A 22,490-nucleotide genomic window follows, 5' to 3' on the forward strand; every position below is an offset into this window, starting at 1 on the left:
TGTGCCAGGCACAGCAACTCCAGGGTTATCAGCACCAGGGAGGTCAAAAGTGTACTGTATCTGATGTGTGCATGGCCCCCAATATGCATTCATTCCTGTCATAGATTAACACTAGTTTTGGAAGCCATTTTCCTTTGTTACTGGTGCTGTATTTAGGTCTTTGTCATGGTTGAAGAAAACACTGATAAACCTGTGTTTTGTTTCCTTCTAGAAGGATGATCAAACTGAACTCCCTCAAACCCTGAAAGTCTTATCTCTCCCACTTCAACACACACACACAGGATAGCCCAGTTGACTCCCTTGGCTCCCTGTCACAGCAAGCACTACAACCTATAGCAATCTTGTACTGGCCAGAATTTATGTATTTTAATGTGACTCATTATTCATATGCATGAACTAAAGGGAGTGTCTTCTGCATCATGCATTAGGAATTTCAGGTATAAAAAAAGTTGTTTTTTGACCCTGGATTATGTTTCTTTTTCTAGTTAAGATTTTTTTTTCTCTAATATAAGCAGAAATTGGTTATTGAGTTACAACAGTGTACAGACTCTAGAAAGGCTTTTTGCTTATGTAATGCAATGACTGTAATGTTGTTGGGAGTGATTTCTAGAACAGAAAGGTGTCTTGACAGCACTGTGTGATGGGTATCATTCAAACATACCTGCCTGTGCTCAGGCTTGCACCAGTTGAGGCGAGATCATACTCGTGCATGTTGGTTGTAGGCCACAGACTGGGAAAAGTAAGACGATTTTAGCCCAATTCTATCTGGGTGATCAGACTGGGTGTTGTCTTTGTCAGAGTGACAAAAGCATGCCACCTATAGTGTACACAATCCATAGAAATACTTTCTTTTACTAATGGATACTGCCCCTTATAGTGAGAACTGCTGCTTCTCGTTAGCACTGGGTTTGGTGGTTCTTGGAGAACGAGCATGCTTACTTAAAGTTCATTAGATAGGCCTCCCTCTTGTGCATTTAAGGGGCTGTGTCTTCTCTCTGACTGAGGTAAAGCTGCTTCTGTTGCAGATAGATTCTGTTATAACTCTCTTCTTCCTTCTCAAAAATCACTATAAGTGAGATTTTCATTCCCGTATATTACTGGGTCCTATGGCCAAGCTTGGTTATGCTAAGAAAAGTATCATATGTATTTCATCCCATTTTATGAAAGTATTCTTGCAGACTGCTTTTTAGTAAATGTGCTGTTCATGATGAGAGTCTTCCACATGGTTAGCATATGTGTAAAGGTACAAATAGGATGAGTAAAATGATCAGAGGATGGAGTTTCCATGTGAGCTGTGAAAAAAAAAATGAGGATAGTGAAGTATCTGAGATGTTGGATAAGATGGAATCTGAGGTGATCTTCACAGAGTCCTCTAATGCAAGAACTTAGTGGTACTCAGTAAAGTTTATAAGACACCAGTTTAAAACAGATAAGAAAGTACTTCTTTACACAGAGCTTCCTGCCCCATGAGGCAGTGAGTTTCATGTATTAACAGCACCAGAATAATACTGGACTGATTCTGAAATGAAGTATGGGAATACCTTCTGAAATTCCCAGACTATCAATTTTAGGTGCTAGGAGAGCACAAGAAGCATGGACATCAACTTATCTTCAGGCATGAGTATTGTCTTTAAATAGTGTCTCCTGTTGCTGCTGTTGGAAATCTGGCTACGCCATTTGTCTGTCCCCATGGGATGCTGCTTATATTTGTATCTGCTGGGTACTATTTTGAAATCGTTCCCGTGTTGCTTGCTTTATCTAGAACAGCTGATTTATTTTCTAGATCCCTCAGACCCATGTGGGATAACTCCATATGAAGGGAAGCGAAAAGCTAACAGCTGGTATTAAAGAGCACTGCTGTTAATGAAGGTGACAGAGCAATACTGGGGGAGATTCAGAAAAACACTGCATTGTTCAGGGTAGTTAGAGGCCTTTGAAAGATTCCCATATATGTCCATTTTCCGAGGCATCTTCTGTACTGAAAGCAGTCCAATAATGCCCTCCTCCCTTGCAGTAAATAGTTTGGAAGAGTGAAGCAGAAGCTCTGGAGAAGTAGGCAAAAGAAAACCACGTCAAACTCTGATGATAGTGAAGGCTGTGAATTTATTCACTGCTTGTGGAAATAACATGGCAGGCAGATCACTTAACACAAGTCTGCTTGAGTGAGGGGAAGACAGTTCAGGACATCCTGATGGAAGTGACCAATGGTTAACTCGAGTGTAATTTCAGAATTAGAGCCTGGCATTGCATTGACTGGGAATTTGCTGTTCAAAAGCAACAAAGCTTAGAACTGGGTCTGATTTTTGTGACAGAAGAGAAGCATGTGCCCTCTGAAGGAGCTCTCTGGCTATTCCCTCCTTCAGCTCGCTGACTCAGATCTCAGAGTTTGAGCCATCACTCTTCTTAACAGAGCTCAGCCTTTGCCTGAAGCTCTGCTGTACACAGACCTTTTAAGGCCAGTGCTGTAAGTAGAGGGAGCAAGGAAAGCAGGCAGGTAAATTCACGATGACTGTAGCTGTATCTTATTAATTAATGAGCCTCCTGGAAGGATTATAAGGCTTCTTTTACTCCCATATTTCTGCAGATCTTGGAGGGAAAAAAATGGATATCATTGTAAGAGTTGGATCTTTTTTGATTACCTGCTTAAATATAGTCCAAAATTAATTGCCTATTCTATCACGCTTTGTAAGAATAATCTCTGTTGTTGGAGGAGGCTGAATCACAATAGATTGTTGCCTAAGGGAGTCCACAGGAAACACAGATCTCAGGGAATTATACCTTTGCATTTTAGGGTGGCCTAGGCAAAACAGCCCGTGTAAGTGATTTATTTTCTTAAGCTAGTGAGAATTTAAGTAGGATCTGAAGCTGCATGGTTTTGCTTGTGATGTGGATAATAACATTAAAAAGACATTATCTCTGGAAATAATGTGAACGCTGGTTAATTGCTACATGAAAGTGAAACTTAAAATTTTTCCTAGTCTACACTTACCTGCTCTACATCTGACCTGAAAAAAAATTCTCATGTAACTGCATTCTTACCTCATTTTTATCTAATTGTAAGGAACAGCAACAACAGCAAAAATGATTTTTTCCTCACAAGCCTTGCCTCTCTACTTTTTTCTACATGTATTGATAAACATATGGATAAAAAGAACTCAAACACAGGAGGCATAGGATTGAGAAGAGAATATCAGTGATCTATGGAGTCATTCTCCCAGGGTAGATACCAACCACAACTCCCCACATTCCTTCTCTTGCTGCTGCTGGCTTTAGTCCTTCCTTCATTTAAACTGCACTTGGCATATTTGGTTGAGAATGTGAATTAGGCTGCAGATGTTCGTATTTCCTGTAGAGCTGCACAGCTTTGGAAAGTGCTTGCCCCTCTGGCTGAGCAGGAAGAGGGTTTTCCAGTGCCAATTCCTCTTGCAGTTAGAGAAATTACCATCCATGTGTTTAGATAGATCTTGCATCTTTTGTCTTGGTTCTTTTTTTGCAAATGTCATCTGTCTTGCAGAACGAAACTGGACAAGTTCTACTGCCAGGATGACCCACATGTGACAGGAAAGTGTCAGGAAGAAGTTTGGTACTAATCCACAGCAAAAATAGAGCAGTACCAGTTCTTAAAGTATTCTATCTCATGGATGACTTGCTCCGTTAAATCCTTTCCCGCTGAATCACTACTTTGTGCTTGCTAAATAGATTGTTTTTTCTCCTGAGCCCACCCTCTGGAGTCTGAGTGAGTCCACCTGAGCAACTGGAAGCCAGTACCTTTGGATCCTGCTCCACTCTGTGTCCCACTGCTCTCCCACTCTGGGTCCAAATCTTAAGTAACAGCATTTAATATCCCAGCTGTATTCACTCATAGCAGTTCAGATTATTTGCAGATCTGGAGCTTCTATTCAGTGACTGATTTGTCCATTTAATTTTAGCAGTCCATGCATGCCGTAAGAAGAAAGGAAAGCTTATGTGTATCTACTTAGACTAAGGCTCTGCTGCCTGGAAAGCCAAAGTCTGGCTTGCTGAATCCCACAAACAAGTGCTTGTGCATCACCATTTCCCATATGTGACTGCGGGCTCTGGTCAAAAAGAATTTCTGGGTCTATTTTTTTTGCTTTTCTTGGTTAAGAGCAGAGTTACCTTTCTCTTCTAATTGCCACTGTGCCATACTACAGCTGCTCTTAGATCTAACCAAAATGATTTTTTTTTTAAAGCATCTCATGTTAGCACTAGTGGGAGCCTGTACTTTCTACATGGTCTGTGCCTCTGTGTCAACAGCTCTTCTGTGTAGATGCCAGGACTGGTGTATGCTCAGGTATTTCAGGCTCAGAAATACTAGCATGGGTGTAGGTGTCCTGATGAGATGCAATACAAAGTAGGACTGTGGTTCCTGTCCCTTGTGATTAGGACATAGACTTCGTTTTGCCTAAGGAATCACCCTTCAGGAAAAACCTGTAGAAGCTGGGGTGTCGTGACAGTGTGTGGAAGCTGAGGATTGTGTGTGTGTAAGGTTGCTGCTATTGAACCTCGGGGAAGAAGAGAGTCTGAATATCTAATTCAAAACACTTGAAACAATTGTGGCACTGGGCAGAACTCTTCCTATATCTAGTCTCTGCTTGTTTTGCATTTTCCCTGGGGCCTGTAAATCATAGAATTCACAGGCAGCCATGAGGTGAGCATGTAAAAACACATGGGCAGAAAGTTGAAGAGATGGGAAGGGAATTTATAAGCACTTCTAATTTTCTTGCGTAAGATGACTGTACTGCAGAACATGCTGTGGTAGAGCAGGCTAAGTTTTTCTCTTCTGTATATTTTAAGTGACCTTCAGTGTTGTCCTGTGCCTCACTGACACAAGAGGCTTCTGCCAAAGTGCAGCTTTTCTCATGTGAGTTTCTTTCTAAAAATGGTGTTGTACTTGCAAGAAATTCAGTTCTCTGTGTTGTTACAAAAACAGCATGAATTCCTTTCCTCTGTGAGCCTGCTGAGCTTGGCTGGATTTTTCTTCCATACCTTGACAGCTATTTAATACGCAGATTTATCAACAAAAACAACAAAACACACAGTTTTTCCAGTTGCTTCGTGTAGTAAATGATTAGAACCTATATGCATATAATGCTTTTTTTTTTTTTTTTCATTTTTCTGTATTTGTTGGGCTGAGTTTACTCCCTAAATTATTTTCTTTATCCTTATTTAAGCTCAGAAGCAGCACTGTCTTAACTAAAGGCAAGTTTGTCACTTATCAGAGGCACTTAAACCTACACAACTCTAAAACCAACAGAAGAGAACTTGTACTAGGTCAGTTATGTCTCTAAGCCACAACTGTAGACCTGAGGCCCTGTTTTGGGTTTCAGCAGTCTCTTATTAGTTTTGATATCTCTGACCTCAAGTGCATTTGCCTCTTATGTCAGAAAATTCTCCTTGTGCACAACTGTGGTGATGACTGCTGTTTTTGAAGCAGGTCGTCAACTCTGAAATTGCACCTTTAAAAAAACAACCCAAAACCAAGGCCAACTCCCTCCAAAACAAAAACTCTGCATGTAGTGCTGAATGCTGTTTCCCTAAGAAGCAGTGAGGAGAGCAAGGCAACCTGACTAAGCAGCAGTCACAAAATCTTGGAGATGGGACCCTGCAGGGCTCTGGCCAGATGGATGCAAGCCTTGCGTCAGGCTTCCTTGCAATCACCCTTGAGCATTCCGTGCTTCCAGTTTCATAGGAAGTGGTGGATTGGCATGACATAAGCTGCCTGATAAAGCTGGTTTGCTTTGCAGTGCTTCAGGCCTCATTCTGCACAGCAGAAGGATATAGCAGGGAGGCCTGTTAATGTGCTGGTGTGTAGCACAGAAAAGCAGAACAAATCCAGTGTGTGTGAGATCAGCTCAGCCCCATCTATCCTTCAGTGTGCTGCTGACATGTCTGGTGTCAGCTACATGCAGCCTGTTTTGAGATAGGGAAAGGAAAAAATGATAGTTTTCCAGTAGGTGTTCATTGTGCCTCACTAAAAGCTGACTTTTGAACTTACGGCTGACTTTTGAACTTATCACTTTGTCTCCTTGTTGCTGTAGCAGAGACAGGAATAATGCTTTAGAATTCTTCTCTTTGGAAGGAAGTAGTTAATATTTTGCTAAAAGCTCACAGATTTCAAACTTTGATCCCAGCTGCAACACAGCCAGCTAGATACTTTACTGTATTATGTCTGCAACCTTGTGATGGGCCATTTTGCATCATAGGCTATGCTGGAGGCCTTCTTTTGTTTTTACTTTATACTGTTCTAAGCTTTTTGTTGGAATGGTCTTTCTGACAGATTTGTGTCCCTGCCATTTTTTCAACAAGAAATCATTAATTTTAGAATATATAGCAAAGCTTGGGGAGGAGGACTTGCAATGGAGGTCTTTCTGCATTCTTGGAAAATTAATGTCAAGACTGTACTAAAAATGAAGTGATTTGTGCCTGTGTTCCCAGAAGGGGAAAGCTAAGCTATACTAGGTTTTGTGATGGAGTGTTATCACCTGTAAGAGGCAACTAATTTCTGTCTAGTGTATCTTTGACTCAAAATACTCATTGTTTCCACTAATTCTTTCCTGGATTTTTTTTTCCTGGGCTAATCTTCTTAGCTTTTAAATACTTCCATGCATGTACTGTCAGAGCCAAATCAAATATAATTGGAAAAATGTGACTGGAGCTGTCAGCATGAGACAGACTGGGGTCGTAGAAGCAGCATGGTGTTTTTCATACACCTAAGCTCCACCTTTCTGAATCAACAAAATGCAGTGCTGTTTGGATTGTTGAAAGCTTGAAGAGAAGCAAAGGAGGAGGATTCTCAGCACTATGGGCTGAGTTAAATTCTGTTACCCTAGGATGAGGACAGTAAGCAAGTTACCTTTGCAGTGGAGAGAAGAACAGCTTTTTGTTTGGTTTCTGTTCTGCAGCCACCCGCCAGGGCCACAGTTATCCTCTCCTGCAGCCTGAGCTTCAGATGGGCTCCACTTCTTAAAGCAGCCTGTGGCCAGAGCTCATGTGCCCGTGTTAGGTCTACTGTATAGGGGCTGGAAACAAAGCATCCGAATTCCAACACAGTGGTTTCTCAGAGCTGGTCTTGCTGTGCACTTCTCTGGCCAGGAGTTCATGCGAGTTCCCAGTGCCAGTGTTTCATGGGGCAGCTCTTGGCCAAGTGGTTGATCAGGTCACAGCTGTGCCTTTGGCGGGGATCTTCTGTCCTTACCTCTCTTGGGAGACATATGAGTTCAGAAAGGGCCATCCTAACAATCTGTCCTAACAATCATCCAGCTGTGTTGGATGGATGTGGGAGCAGAGCAGGTGGAGGCACTCTTCATCTAGCACCCTCTAACCCAATAAACCACAGGGCAGTCTAGAACTTACTGGGTGCAAGCAAATGGGAGAGACCTTTTGTGTAGAAACAAACAGCAAAAAAAGCTGAAGGTATATCCCTCCAAAAAATTATTTCTGCTGGTCCTCCTTGGGTGCTGTCAGCATGTGATAGCCGGGACTAATTAAGTGAGTGACTGCTATGCTGAAGCTTGCACTGAAGATAAGACTTTAAGCACTCAAGAATGCCTACTGCTTAATGTACTTAACCTCTAAAACTGTTTTAACTGCCCTTTTCTCATTTGTTTCAGGTTGCATGTCTGGTTGGACTTGATGCATGACATTTGCATGACAGCTAACAACCTAGCTCTGGATGTGTCACTGAGCAAACATGGCCTACCCAGCAAACACTAACGGCAGTGCTGCAGGTAATTCATCAGATGTTTTTCCCATTTTGTATCATTATGTTTTCTGGCTTGCCTTTTTTCTTACATTGTGAAAGCAGCAGAAAGGGGAAGTGGCTGGAGTCAAAACTAAACACTGAAAACTACTTTCAAATCAATCAGAACCTGGCTGCCCTATCCTTTGTCCCCATCCTCTCAGTAATCTTTTAAATATTAAGAGTGAAAGCTGTATGTGAAATGGTAGGAGCTGGTAACTTGGTCTACTGGTTCGCAGCATGGTTCACTTTCACAGACTTGCACAGCTTTACACCACTCTGAGAGGGCTGGGGCTTTGCTACAGGAAATCATGCGGTTGTTATCCTGTGCCTGTAATTGCTTTGAGAGATTAACCAGCATAAAATATCCAGCCTTTCCTGATTGCCCATGTGGGTTTGGCTAATTTAAATTTACTTTATTGATTCTAAGCAAGCAACATCAAGAGGAGGTCTTCAGTTTTTTGTTATTTCAGGAGGCTGCTGAGATGTTAGTTTGGTTGTGTGATACTCTGGAATAGATGGTTGGCATGTTCAAAGGTTGCTGGGAAGGCCTGGTAGGTCAGGAAAGGGCAGAGATTGCAGAATGACTGATAAAAGCACAACAGCCGTGTTCCTCTTGCTGTTGTGTCAATATTTTCTTGCTCTCCTGATTGCTGCACAAACATAGCCTTATCCCACTAAAGCTCAAGCTTCCACAGGGGGATTATATGGAAAATTGCAAGTGCATGGCAGGAGCTTGTGGGAGTTCTTCTGAGACCTCTTGATATAGGTATGGTGGGAAACAGATTTATCAAGACAGGCTTGGGTGGCTGGAACCTATCTGAGCATCCTGGAGTAAAACCTTAAATACCTCTTTTATTATGTACACAAATTTCAGCTTTTTTATTGGTGAGGCTCATGTACTCACATTCTAATGATACTCAGTGGACCATGACATGCAGTTACTGAGAATTAGCTTATCTGGTGGTTTTTAGCACCAACCTCATTAGCAGGTATGCTCTGTTATGGAAACAAATCCTAAGTTGCTGGGTATGCTCACTCTAGAATTTTTCTAATTAGTGGAAGGGATAAAGTAGTCCCTCAAGTAGAAAATTGGAAATATGGAGTGTCATTATCTGCAATTTATGCAAAACTAGAAGCCTTTTTTAAAGGCTAGTGGAAGTTAAGTGAAAATGTTGAAGTCTATCTGCAGATTATTTAAAGCTAAATCTAGCAATACTATTAAATCTTGAAAAAGTGTATTTTCTCCCTTGTCCCCCCCCTTCCGTATTTCTATCAAATAGAAGTATATTTTCTAAGAAAGAAGCTGTGTTTTGCTACTTTTTGTAATGTTTTCAGAGAAGGCAGACTTTGAATCCTCTGCTGTGTGACTTAACTGTGGCTGTTTACTGCCTAAACCATCTTATAATTTGCTTTTTTTTTTCAGTAGTATGCTTTTAACTTAAGTCATGCAGAACAATTCCCTCTGCTTAAATGGAATGAAAAATTGTGCACAGACTGCTACTGATTGGTTTGCTGTTACCCCATACACATTCCCCCTCAATAGAATGGTCTATCGTAGAAGTTTAGTAAGCAGGTGTTTAAGAATAAAAAAGCCAAATGCTCGTATAGGGGATGTGTTAATGCAAGATTAAGTTTTAGTTTCAGAACTGTTATGCAAACAGTGCTTCATGCAGGATAGGAGCTGTTTGTTCCCTTAATCGCAGAAAGACGCTATAATGAATTGCAAGTATTTAATTGAGAACAAAATAGGAGAACATTTTGCAGAGACTGTCAGGACTTGTTGGCTTTGCAAACCCTTGAGGCCAGCGTTCTAACATGCAGCTACGTATGCCTGTGTCTCCACATCCTTAGCATTTCATAATGGACAAAGTATTGGGCTATAGGTACGTGTGATTCGTTATCCTGCTGAGTGCCTGGGAGAGAATGCCTTTGGATGAGGAGGAACTGATATGGGCGTTGCAGGTATTGAAGCAAGCTCCTTAATTGCACAGAGCTCTAAGAGTGTAAAGACAAACTGCTGGTGTGTTGTCTTCTGCACCCGCGGAATCAATCAGCAACAAGGAAAAGAATGAGAAATACTTGTTATGGACTGCTACCTTCACGTTACTTGAATTTTTGGGGCAAGTTTGACTACATGTTCAGCTGCGATTCAAGTATGAAGTGACTAAGGAGCAGTGGCTTGCTTTGGTTAACTCGAGAATGTGAGTACCTTCACTGTTTAATGGTTATGCCTACATGACATTTTGGCAATTTTTTAAAAATTATACAAGTCTAATTGGACTACTGGTGTTTCAGATAAAATCTGTAGAGGAATGCTTGAATTTGGAACTCATTTTCAGGAAAGGATTAAACTATTTTGCATTTGTATAGAGGACTTTTTGAAGAATGTTTCTTGAAAGTACTTTCACTGTAAATATTTTCAGTTGAGTATGCGTGTGAAATAAGGTACAAAACAGATTATGGCTTTCATGAAAGAATCAAACAAATTTGACTGCCTCTTGCATATTTCGGTAAAGACGTACTTTAAATATGGCTAGTAAATAACAGAGGCTGTGATATAGACTTCAGTGCTGTTTGTCAACAGTTTTGCTTATTGCTGAATTACTAACTTAAAGTTTAATCACTCTTTTTCTGGTTTCACTACACAAATGTGGGCTGTATTTCTGTAGGCTGCAAGCGTATAGTCTCTGCATTTTGAAAACTGACTCAGAGACTTAGTTCTGATGTTTGAAGTAAGCTCTGTCAGTGTTCTGCTGTGTGCTTGGAAAATTGCTTAGATCCCTCTAACACTGCTGGCAGATGAATTGGCGCTTGCAGAAAAAGCTTTATTTTAACAGTTAAGTGATGAGTAGTCACAACTGTTTTCTGCTATCTTCCTGCCTCAGTGGCATGTGAGCTGACTGCTCAGTGCAGGGTTAAACAATGCAGTAAGTCCAGGGAGCTAGAGACATACTCTGTCTGTAGAAGCAGGGCTACTGAGGGACATACTTTAAAAAAAAAAAAAAAAAAGTGTTTGTTTTCCAAAATAGGATTAATGTCTTCATTAATTGCTAGGTGAAACTTCCAGTAATTGTTAGCTTCTGTGCTTGCTAGTACTGATGCATAAATCATCTTATCTAATGAGATTCTGCAAACATTTGTGTAAGTGATATCTGTAGAAGGGTTCTCAGGTCAGCTCTGAAAAGCACAGTGTGTACCTGTCTGAAACTTTTGCCAGGCAGTTTAAAATCCAGCCAGAAATATTTGTAGTTACTTTCACTAATATCTGATTTTCTGAAACTTTGTTTTCAAAACACTTTCTGAAAGGCACAGAACGGTGTGAAACTCCAGTGCAATTCCATTTGTTCTGTTGTAGAAAACAAGGAAGTGGCAAAAGAAACATAGGAAACTGATTTACAAAGATAAAAGTTTAAAAACCTTATTTGTTTCTAACCGTAATAAAAACAACTGTTTTATTTGACTTCCCCAGGCACCTCAAGCTCTGTCTCCAGAGCTTGCAGAATTGTTAGTCAGCTCTTTAACAACGACAGAAAAGATTTTTGGTAGAGGAAAAGCTTTTCTAGTGTTCCTCAGCAGGATGGGCTGCAGGGGTCAGTATAACAAGGCTGTTGCACAAACCTTCTTTTTACTTTGCTGTAAAGCAGATGCATATTGTTTTCTGGACATGGTACCTGAGATTTTCCTCATCTGTTCTCTTTTCTCCCTTTTCTCTCAGCCTTCCTCCTCACCTTTTTTTAAAGATTTGTTTTCATGCCTTCCCATCTCACTTTCAACAAGAGAATGCTTCTTGCACAGATTCACTTGAACTGTACGTTTAACTTACATGCTTTACCTCCTTCAGATTCCTACACAGTTCCCAAAGCCAGCGGCATCACAGCAGTTCACCATCATTGTCACTGTTCCCTTTGCACTGGTAGAGCAAGCTATTCCCTTTTTCCTTCTCTGCAGCAGCCAGCGTTCAAGCATTGAGTGCCTGTGGATGGGAGCTGCACGGTGGTAGCCCAGGCTGCTGGGACCTGTCACCTCCACCACATCTGGATTGTGGAGCTTTGGGCATTTAGTGGTGGATATATAAAGCAGAAGCTTGGTCTCTGTGCTGCAGCCTGGTGTCCTTCTGATTTTTTTTTAATATGTGGATGGTTACTCTGCAGAGCACACATCTGCTTAAAGTGAATATTTTTATCACTTTCTGCACTGATTTGTAAGAATTCATAACGTTTGTAGACAGTCTCTCAGTTACAGGCTTATTTGAGTTTCTCTTTCATGATTTGATTTTCCTAATGCAAATAATCTTTGGCAATGTGTATGGAGTTTTGCATGGTTCCCAGCCTAATGATCTGAGGTGCAGCTGAAGAAGAAAGAGCTGTGCTCTGGAACATTGCCACTACTACCAATTTTAGCTGAATATCCACTATTTTTCATTGACCCCCAGTCAATTAAAAAAATTAATGGGGGCACATACATGCTGAAGGTGTGCTTCTGCAGCTGGTAAGACACTTGTCAGTGAGGGACCATTGAATTGCCACATAGCATAGTACTTTCTGGATGGGCAGATGAAATGCAGCGCTGTCAGTGATGTCCTGTTCCTGCCTCGCCCAAGAGTGATTTGGTGAGTCACTCTGGCCATGCCCAGTATTTAAAAGCAAGCAAGGGAGGGACCCTGAAATACTGAGGATGAAGGGTGAAAGAGCCTACAGTGATTTCACATCAGCTTTATCATAAAGAGTACCAAACTTCCTTCATTATGCTATTGTATGCCAGATCCGCCTTCAGGACAGATGGCTGGAGATGCAGCTCATGATTTCACAGCCATTGCCAACTTTCTAATTGGGCTAATAATTGTTTATTATGCAATTGCTAGTTGATACCTGTAATACAGGGTTGCAGCTGTTGCCACAATAGAACAGTTGAAAACACAATTACTTGTATTTGTCCAACTGAGAGGCTTTTGTCAGTGCTTAGAGGAGCAGGGGTCATCACACACCTTCTTTTCCATGGAACTTGTTGCCTTTGGGACTGATCTTGGAGTCTGCTGGAAGGGAAATGGGCTGGAGGAAGTCTGAAAGGGTGCCATAAGAAGCTGAGGACGTAGTGATCTGGATGAAGTACATCCAGGTAGGCCAGTCCTTAGAAACATTTAGGTGTGTTGGGAAGCAGATGTTCAAAGCACAAAGCCAAGTCAGATACTCATGCTTTAAAGAAAGACCAGGTGCCACAAGAAACAGAGCAAATTGATTAGGGCTGTCTCATGTTATTTGCTGTAGCTTCCTAGAGACTTCTGGCATCTCATCTAGACAGAAGGCTGTTTTCATACTTGTCTGATGCAGGCTCGCTCATGGATGCTGGCACACTTTTCCTTGTCTAAGCTGCTGAGATGTCCCTGCATGGGCTATCCCTACACTTCCTCATGTGGCCTCTTTCTGCTGCCAGTACAAGACCTTCACACTCCCAAAAGCAGAAAAGGGTGCTGATATTTTATTTTATAGCCAATGATGCTCTAGGAACATAAAGAGACCCACTTTGCTGTTTATGGCACCCTGTAATTTCACTGAATTGGTGGTGATTAACAGTTGTCACTTGCTCTGTGTCCCTGCTGGAGTGGGAGGTTGGACCGGATGACATGCAGAGGAGGTCCCTTCCAGCCTCAGCCATTCTGCAATAAAAGCCCTTACATTTTTGTAAAAGTCAGTACTGATGGCTGTGCGGTGAGTGCTTTGGATACAGAGGAGCAGCCTGTGGGGCTTGGGTGAGGGGCAGGCACCAGTACTGGGGCGGGCATGTGTCACAAGAAAAGCTTGCAGCTTTCCTAGCTATGAGAAATTCTCTCTGCATCTTATTTCTTTCTTTCATACACAACTCGGCAAATCCTCTTGTGGTCATTTAACCTAAAAGAAGACATTTTTGTCTTCTGCAGTATTCCTCCCTACTATCCCAGACTCTGCTGTAGAAAGTACCTTGGGAACAATTTCAGTGAAACTGAGTGCCTGGTGTCCTTGTGTGAAGGGAGGTGATTCTGTAGTCTTTAAAAGTATACAGTCCTCCAGGTAAATTGTTTGGATGGAATACATTGATTACAGCTGGTTGTCTTCTCTCTGTGAATGATGAATGCTTGCACAATGGTGACCCAGTAGAGGAGGCTCCTTGCTGAGTAGGCACCATCTCACCATTTTGGATTACAATCTCAGATGTATGGTCTGATTTTTGGGTGGTCCTGTGTGGAGCCAAGAGTTGGACTCAATGATCCTTTTGTGGATCCCTTCTAACTTGGGATAATCTATGATTCTGTGTGCCTTGCTGGGCTAATGCTGGAGCAGGAGTCCTCAGGAAGCTTTCTGCAGCAGCCACCTTACTCCTCCTCCTTTCTGTGCCATTTGTAAGGCTTTGGACAAGAGATGACAGAAAGGCAGTGCTTCCCGTATCATATTTTCACAGCAGCTTTAGGAGCGGAGAGGCTGCCCACATTGGCACAGATGCACTATCTGCATTTCCTTCCTCTGGAAACATGACTCCCCCTTGGTGGCAGTGCATGGGTTCCTGCCAGGGTGTCCCCAGGTGACCAGCTCTGAGCTGCCACACTGAAACTTGCTTCTAACCATCCTCCCTTTTATTTCTTCCATTCTTTGTAATTTCATCTAGAAATCACACTTGCCACGTTGATTGAATCTGATGGCTGACTTTCCCTATCTGATGCATTTTGCAGCTTGCATTGGATGGGGTACAGCAGGTCAGCCATGTACAAAAATGGCTTTCCTCCTCCCATATTGCTTTCTTTTCTAAAATTGTTCATATTATATTTAGTTAGCTTCTTGAGGGTTTTTGTTTTTTTTTTTATCTGACTCCTCACACAGACTTAACAAAACTAAGAATGCAGGTGTGTGGAGGTGGCTGAATGTGAGATTCCATTGTCCTCTTTAACTCTTTCAGTCCATCCCTGCACACTTGTATCCTTCCCCACTTTCTGTAGAAATTGTAATGTGTCCCTTGCCCCTTGCCCAGCCCTTCTGTTTTCTTGCTTGATTTCTCCTCCCTAGTTATCTCCCATTGTAGTACGTTTTTTAATTTATATGTTTCTGCTTTTTAATTTATATGTTTCTAGATATTTTTTCTACATAATGATATTTTGCTTTCCTTCAGCATTACAAGTCCTGCCTGTCATATTCCTGTGTTGTCCTTCAGTACTTGTTTGAAAGTGGAGTGGGGAGGGAGGGTGTGGAAACAGCTTCTAATAGCTTGGTTTGAAGGTTTGGTCAGATTAGAGTGAGGATCAAATTAACTGATAATTGGGAACAGATTGTTCTCCTTACGCAAACCAGACATTGATGGTCTGGAGTAGTTATTTATTGCTGAGGGGCATGTTTGTTGATGTACTCCTAGTCCCCTTCCTACCTTCTCTTCAGAAAAACAATCCCTCTGCTTGAAGCACTGCTGTATGGATTGCAGAATATCTAGTAATAAAAACAAAGTGCACTTGCGCAACTTGCCTGCTGTTACTGGAGTTTCAGATCTAATCCTAGCAAAGAGGTCAAGTTTTAGTTTCTTGCTTATGCTACCTGACAAATTTAAACTGTGAACTTTTTTTTTTCTTTTTTGGTAAAGGAAGAAATAGAGTATAAGCATAAATATAATACAAGAGTAAATATAATAAAATGCATGGTTGTGGTTACAAAAGTAGCCTGGTATTATATGTGATAAAAACATACAGATGAGATCATGTTATAAGGGATTATGAAGATCAACCATGTTTTTTAACTTCAAGCAGTCCTTGGCTAAACCTTTTCTTCCTTTCTCCCTCTAGAATTGTGATTTTTAAATTTAGCTACGTTTGTTTTTCTGTATCTGAAGTTTAAAGACTGGGGAAAAAAAAAAGCACAATTTAGCATTATTCTCTTTTGCATTTCTTTGTGTTTTTCTTCAAGGACACGAATGTTAGTCTTTAAGCTTTCCATTACACTAATGTGCGTATGAGTGTATGCATTCACTGTGTTGCCCTTTACACTTCTACCGTTGTCTTGCTATTGTCAACTACAATTCTTTTCCATTCCTCTGCTCTGAGACAGTTGTCTGCCATTTTCCTTTTTGCTCCCTGACCTCCATCAACTTCACAGGTATGGTCTGCCTTTAATATTCAGCCTCCACTCTCAACCTGTCTTGACTGCTGTGCATAGTTGACAGTTCTTGAAGAAAGTTGCTCTCACTTTGCAAAGGAGTTGAAAGGATGCCATGATTTTGGCAGCTACATGGATGGCTTGGCCACAGCAACCTCAGCCCATACCCTTGTAGCACAAGACACCAGGTACAATGGAAATCTCAGTGGCAGCTCCCAGAAGTATGGGAGATTGTTCATCACTTTACATGATACATTAATAAGGGACATGTACAGTCTTGCCCAGGGGTCCTGATTAATGGGGTAGCACATGCCTTTTCCTTGGGTTGTGTGCTGTTTTCCTTGCCTCAACCTTTTGTTATAATGTTTTTGAGGGTAGAAGTGTAGTGTGTCTGTAATAGCAGTTACTATAAATCCATGATGTCTGATTGCAGAGTATTGCTCCAAGAGGAAAGCAAAGAGATGTTTTAAAACAGAGCCTGGGTAGTCTCCCTGGCAAAGCTGTCAGTTCCTTCCTCCACCTTCTGCCTTCTCTAGCTGAGGAAGTGGGGGTGACCCTGAAGGATCTAGTCACCTCCCACACTGTCAGGATTGGCCACCTGCTCCCAAATGACAGTCCGCTGGTATCACAGTGCTCCTGGAGACAACAGCTAGATATCTGAGTTCCCAACAGACAGTGGTTCAGTTTACATATTTGTATGTCCAAGGCTCAAGAAGCCTGTATGCACATGCATATTTGAGAATATATTTATTTCTTTCCATGCATTTTCTCTTGTGTTCATGTTCATTGTGTCTTCTGCCTTCATTTCTGCAAAATAAGAAAGTTAATCTGATGTGTAAAAAGCCCAGCTGGGAGCTGCATGATGAGTTGCTAGTTTGCTTAGTCCCAGTACCTGAATAAGATCAAGCAACTATATATGATTACATCTGTGCAAAAAAGAAAAAAAGTATTTAAAGTGGTGCAAAGACCTGAATAGCTTACCTGTTGCTACAATAGGATTACTTTCTTGTAAGCTTTTCCAAACAGTCGTATTAGGACATGAGTAGAGGTCACTGGATGTGATGTATGACCTGTGAAAAATCAAATTGCTGACACTGTGTGAAATTAAACCAGCTGGACAGTTAATAATTATATAAGGCAGACTTTTCAGTTGCATCCTCTCTGAGCAGATGTTAACTAGTAACGAGGGATCTACCAGAGCTTGAAAAGTCTGTTTTAGATGTTTTGAGTAATAAATAGTAATTGGGTCAGATTAACTTTATCTCCATACATGTGACCAGTAGGTCTCCTTACAGTACTAGTGCATCAGCTGCAGGCTGACATTTTTGGTGTAGTTACCGAATACCTCCCAGCTATTCTGAAAAAGCACATTTGATGCTGACCCATGCTGTATAGCCAGCATTCCCCCTGGCCAACTCAGGAAGTCTCCAAGCTGCAGATTTCTGGAAACAGACGAAAAATGTTGCTGTATGTCTGCTATATGCTTATGCCTTTCCAGTGATACCTGCTAGGTAAGTAGGACAGATCAGTCTTGGGTCTGAACTCTGCCAACAGCCAATTGACTTTGAACAGTGGAAACTAGCTGCCAAAAAAAAAACAAAAAACAAACAAAAAAAACTAAACAAGTAAACAACACACACACCCACACACACACACACACACACACACACACACAAAAACACCAGAAGAACCCTAAATCCAGCCCTAAGACATATGTACTTTCGGGGTATGAGCATAAACCTGGCAGTATGGGGCCAGGCTAAGCTCTGCATACACTCCCCTGCCTCAGATTCATCACTGTGTTGGGTCAGGTTACTTCCTTCTTTCCACACAGCTACTTCAGTGCTGAAGAAATGGTCTCTTCGTGGCAAGTGTTTAAAGGACTCTGTCCCTTCCAAGGGCTTAATCTCTCTCAGATCTGTTCTGCCCTCTCTGCCTTTTTCTTTCTTTCTTTTTTTTTTCCCCCCTCCAAAGAGGTATTAAATAACTTTGTTTTTAGATAAGAACTTTTACTGTCTGAATGGCTGCCTGTGCACCAAATCTTACATTTGTTCTGCTACAGACCATGTCAGGTCTTTTTGGTCACTGGGGAGCTGCACTCTGACCTCAGTTTTGTTTCCACTGTAAACAGTAGCTGAGTGAGTTTATTTGGCACCATAATAGTCTTAAAGGCCAGGAAAAATAAATACATTTACCTTTAGGCTTTACCAAGGCTGACTCGAGATGTGTGCTTCCATTTTGACTTGCTGGACAAGGGATGAAGTGCAGATACAAAGTTTGGGTTATTGTTTGCATCTTGATAGATGTTTCTCAGCCTGAGCTTTGAGGAAAGTCCTCTGGCTGTGCTTGCCTCTATGCAGGGCTTTTGTAGATGTCAAATCCTTGAAACCACAGAGTAACAAGAAGTGGATGAGCACATGGAGGCAGATGCTAAAATTTGTTCTTCCCTAAGCAGGATTTCTGTTTTGTTTTTAGAAAAATGAAATCATAAGACGTTAGAGTGTCTTTTTGCCTTCTGCCTCATTTGAGCAAAACCCCTGATTCTTAAAAAAAAAGGCACATTGGCTATGCCTTCTATTCTTTTTATCGTGGGCGTCACATATCTTTCACAGTAAAAAACACTAGATTGGTATTGTCATGTTCTCCCTCTCCCATTGTGAAGGTGCCTGCTCATCAGACCTATAGCACGAGGTTTGCTCTGCATGGCTTTTCCTCACAGCTGGGTACTCGCTGTAGTGGTCAGGAGCTTTTGTTGCTCTCAAGTGTGGGTCTAGATTCAGCTGCCCTAGCATTCTCCTCTTTTCTAGGAGAATCTTCGAAGTGTGATTGGAAAATGTTCCTAAGGAGTTATTATTTATAGAGAACAGCTTTTTCTGTGCACAAGGTATTTGGAGCAGTAGTCAAATCAAACCATGTTCACTTAAAATTCAGCTGTAATCTAGAGACCCTCTTTGGAATGACTTTTGGGAGCACTTGTGTTGGAGTGTATGCATGAATGACTTACACTAAAGTGTAAAATTGTCTATAGATAAATCTAAAGGGCAGGGACCAGTCCTTGTGTGACCCTATTTGGAGTACTGTGTTCAGCTCTGGGGCCTGCAGCATAAGAACATGGAGCTGTTGGAGTGGGTCCAGAGAGTGCCACGAAGATGATCAGAGGGCTGGAGCACCTTTCCTGTGAAGGCAGGCTGAGAGAGCTGGGCTTGTTCAGTCTGAAGAGAAAGCTCCAAGACCCCAGTGTGGCCTTCCAAGTGCTACAGGGAAGGTGGAGAAGGACTCTTTCAGGGAGTGTAATTATAGGACAAGGGGAATTTCATTTTAAACGAAAAAAGGGAAGATTTAAATTAGATATTAGGAGGAAATAATTTACTCTGAATGTGATGAGGAACTGTTGCCCAGAAAGCTGTGGTGCCCCATCCCTGGAGGTGCTCAAGGTAGGGTTGGATAGGTCCTGGGCAGCCTCGGCTGGTGGAGGACAGCCCTGCCCACGGCTAGATTGGAACTGGAATGTTAAGGTCCTTTCCAATCTAAGCAAAGGCTAATGCCTTGCAGTATTAAATATTATTTTGCTTCCTATTAAATACCACTTGAAGCCACAAGACATGTTCGGGGAACATTTTATTGGAGGTCTGTGCCATTTTAGTTGAAAGCACTGTTGGAAGACTTGGACCTCTCCTGTCACTTCAGTGCAAAATTCCACTTCTGTCTTCAACAAAGTTCTTTCAGCATGCAGTGATATTGGAAGTTATTTCAGCAATCCATGCTATTATTTTATTTCTATTTTTTTAATTGTTCTTGAGAATCTGAGTGGAAATCATAGTAGTAATTATTTTCCTTTAGTCCTGTGAAGTCTTAGGACTGTTACTGCTGTTAAATTTGGCTCTGCCAATGCTTGTTTGCTTTTGGAATCCTTGCTGTACAATAGTAACCATTACTGTAAAAAGAGGTGAAGAGAGTTTCAGCCTTCAAGAGTCTCTTTATGATGCTAATGCTGAGAAGCATTTTGGTTTGTTTTTTGTTTTTTTTGCATCTGGAATTCTAGTTATCTTAATTTATATATTTTGTTGTGTGGAAGCAAGAACATTACATACGGAAAATTCAAATGCATCATTTCATACATGCTTTACTACTATTTTGAATATGTTTCTGAGAAGAAAAAATGTAACTTTACATTATCGACTTTTTATCCTTCAAATTATAAGTTGCATTTGAGAAGAGTAAACAAGAAGGGATTGAATGTGACACAGACAAATTTGCAGGCAGCACTATTTACAACAGAGTAACTAGTTGAGTTCTACCCAAATCATATCAATGAACCTTTCTGTGCTCCCTGTGCAGAAGTGAGTGTGAGAGACAAGGAGGGCTAGAGGCAAAGGGCTTGGGGAGGAAGAGTGGTTAGGAGAAAAGTCACCTGAACTTATAATTTTCCCTTGGGGATTAAATCTGTATTCCATCACAGAACAGTATTTTATTTTAGCATACAGTTTGGTACAGCCCTGTTTGTTCATCTGTCCATTTCATGCATTTAACCCTTTGGGAGCAGCCTGAGGCACCAAGCACCATCTGAAATGACGTGAAGGAAAACTGGTGCTAAGTTGCACTGGCAGGCGGGCTAGGATTTTGTCAGGAAATTCCAAATGAGTATAAATAAATTCTCTGTAGCAACCTCTGGGCTCCTTGCCTGCTAATGTGTCAGGAGTATGCATTCCCTTTAAGGCAAAGGAAAGTGTGTTTCAGACTTAATTTCCTGAAAAACTAAACACTGCAGCATTCAACAATTGCTTCTCAGCGGATCAGTAAAGGAGACCCTAGCGCAGAGCAGGAGAGCTGAGACGCAAGAGCCTGACTGCTGGCACTGTGTAAATCTGTGAAAAGAGTGGGATTGTGCATATTCGGGTAACACAGCTGAAAATCTGCCCTGATTGCTGTTTTCCTATGTTGAGTAATGCATGTCTTCGATGTTGGATGCTTATTCTTTTCTAACAGTTCTTGTTTTCTCTGTTCTCTCCCAGACATATGCTTCTAGGCTGTCACCTGAAGGGACTGTGCTCCTACAGTTTGTTGCATCTCTGGCAACTCTTTGTTTTTGTCAGTTTGTACTGAGGAATTTCTTTTCCTCAACAAATGCCAATTTTCTAGTTGGGGGATGTGCATTCTGTACATTTAAGTGAATGGAGTCTTACACCTGTTTTACGCAAAGCCATCTTTCTGGTAGAAGAATGGTAACTGTTACCCTTCAAGTTGCTCAATTTCACTGTTGTTCATGGGCTCTCAACTTTAAGCCACTGCTTACTATTTAAAATGCACATAAGAATTATTCCTAAACTGACATTTTCCTTATTTTCTCTTATTACTGCTTTTTTAACTTTTTGAACAAAACTAGTTTATCAGTCTGAACTATTTCAAGTGCAGAGAAAAAACTCTTAGTGTCTTTGGAAAACACAGATCACACAGACTTCTGAATTTTGGAAGGCAACACGTCGTATTTCACACAATTAATCAGTATAAGATTAATATCAAAGGGGATAAGAGGGAAGAATTCCTGGTATTTGAAATATCATACTGATTATGCAGCATAAAGCATTCTCCTTATGGAGAATAAGCATGCAACAAAATAAAGTCCGTCCAGGACTCATAAATACAAATGTTTATAAAATTATTCTTGCAGAAGACAGTTCTCCATTTTTTTTCCCTACCTTTTGCACTACAAGACCAAACTGAAACTGTAAATCAGTTTTAATATGCTGTGGGAGGTTTATACCTGAGGAATATATTCTTTAAGGATGGTTACTCCTGTTTCAATAACTACGCATCTCTTCTCTGCTTCTCATCTCTTCAGAAATTTATAAACATAGAAAGGTAATTGTATTATAAATCTAAATTGGCAAATGAGTTCTCACAGGCCAGAAAGCACGTGCAACCTTCTTTACTTGAAAGTGAGGCTGAGACACTGTTGTGCTGAGACATTTCCAGGGACAAGCTTGGCTTGCATCCATGACTCCTGTGGGGGCTGTGGAGGTGGTTTGGATGAGAGGAGAAGTAAGAGAAAAATTTGAAGATTCGCCCTCTTTTGCTTTGCAAATGCTCCATCAGGATTTTGTGAAGCACACATACAGAGTGTATGAATACCTTGGTCTCTGTCATCCTTTTTTCCACAGTGATTTTACTGGTGACAATGATGTGAAAAGATGTGCCACGATGTCAGAGGACATAAGGGTCTCTCTTCTGCAACAGAGGGCAACAAGCTGCCATACCTTGTGCTTAGCAGCATCACCAGCTCCGCCAGTTGGTCTGGATCTGTTGGAATGTGCTGTCAGCAAGGAGGGCAATGCTGGGCTGACACCTGGTGTCTCCCACTGTGGTGGGCAGAGCACATTGCAAAGCTGTCTCCTAGGCTATAGTTTGGTATTTACTGCTTGCCATCACTTACATGATTTTGCTATGTTAATCTGATTTGGCAAGCATCTTTAAATTGAACGCTTCTCATTCAAAAGCCTGTGATTCCGTGATTTGTCACAAACGTGTAGCTGTGTGCATAGAGAATAAAAGAAATGCTTCAGGGAACAAAGGGTAATTCTTAAATAGACAAATAGTGTAAGTTGCAGAAATAAGCGTACATAAAG

General features: G+C 41.3%; 1 protein-coding gene across 3 annotated transcripts in view; it reads left to right on the plus strand.

Annotated features, from left to right (window-relative positions):
- Positions 1 to 22,490, plus strand: part of KANK1 (KN motif and ankyrin repeat domains 1) — a 118,427-nt gene that overhangs the window by 60,202 nt on the left and 35,735 nt on the right. For all 3 annotated transcript variants that reach the window (XM_085213075.1, XM_085213074.1, XM_085213076.1), the window contains one exon: positions 7,632 to 7,748. In XM_085213075.1, the coding sequence (XP_085069201.1) occupies positions 7,712 to 7,748 (37 nt within the window). In that variant the 5' untranslated portion in view covers positions 7,632 to 7,711. The remainder of the gene's footprint in view (positions 1 to 7,631; positions 7,749 to 22,490) is intronic.

Source organism: Meleagris gallopavo, chromosome Z (assembly GCF_905368555.1).
Source record: "Meleagris gallopavo chromosome Z, MGAL_WU_HG_1.1, whole genome shotgun sequence".
In the NCBI taxonomy this organism is placed as follows: domain Eukaryota; kingdom Metazoa; phylum Chordata; class Aves; order Galliformes; family Phasianidae; genus Meleagris; species Meleagris gallopavo.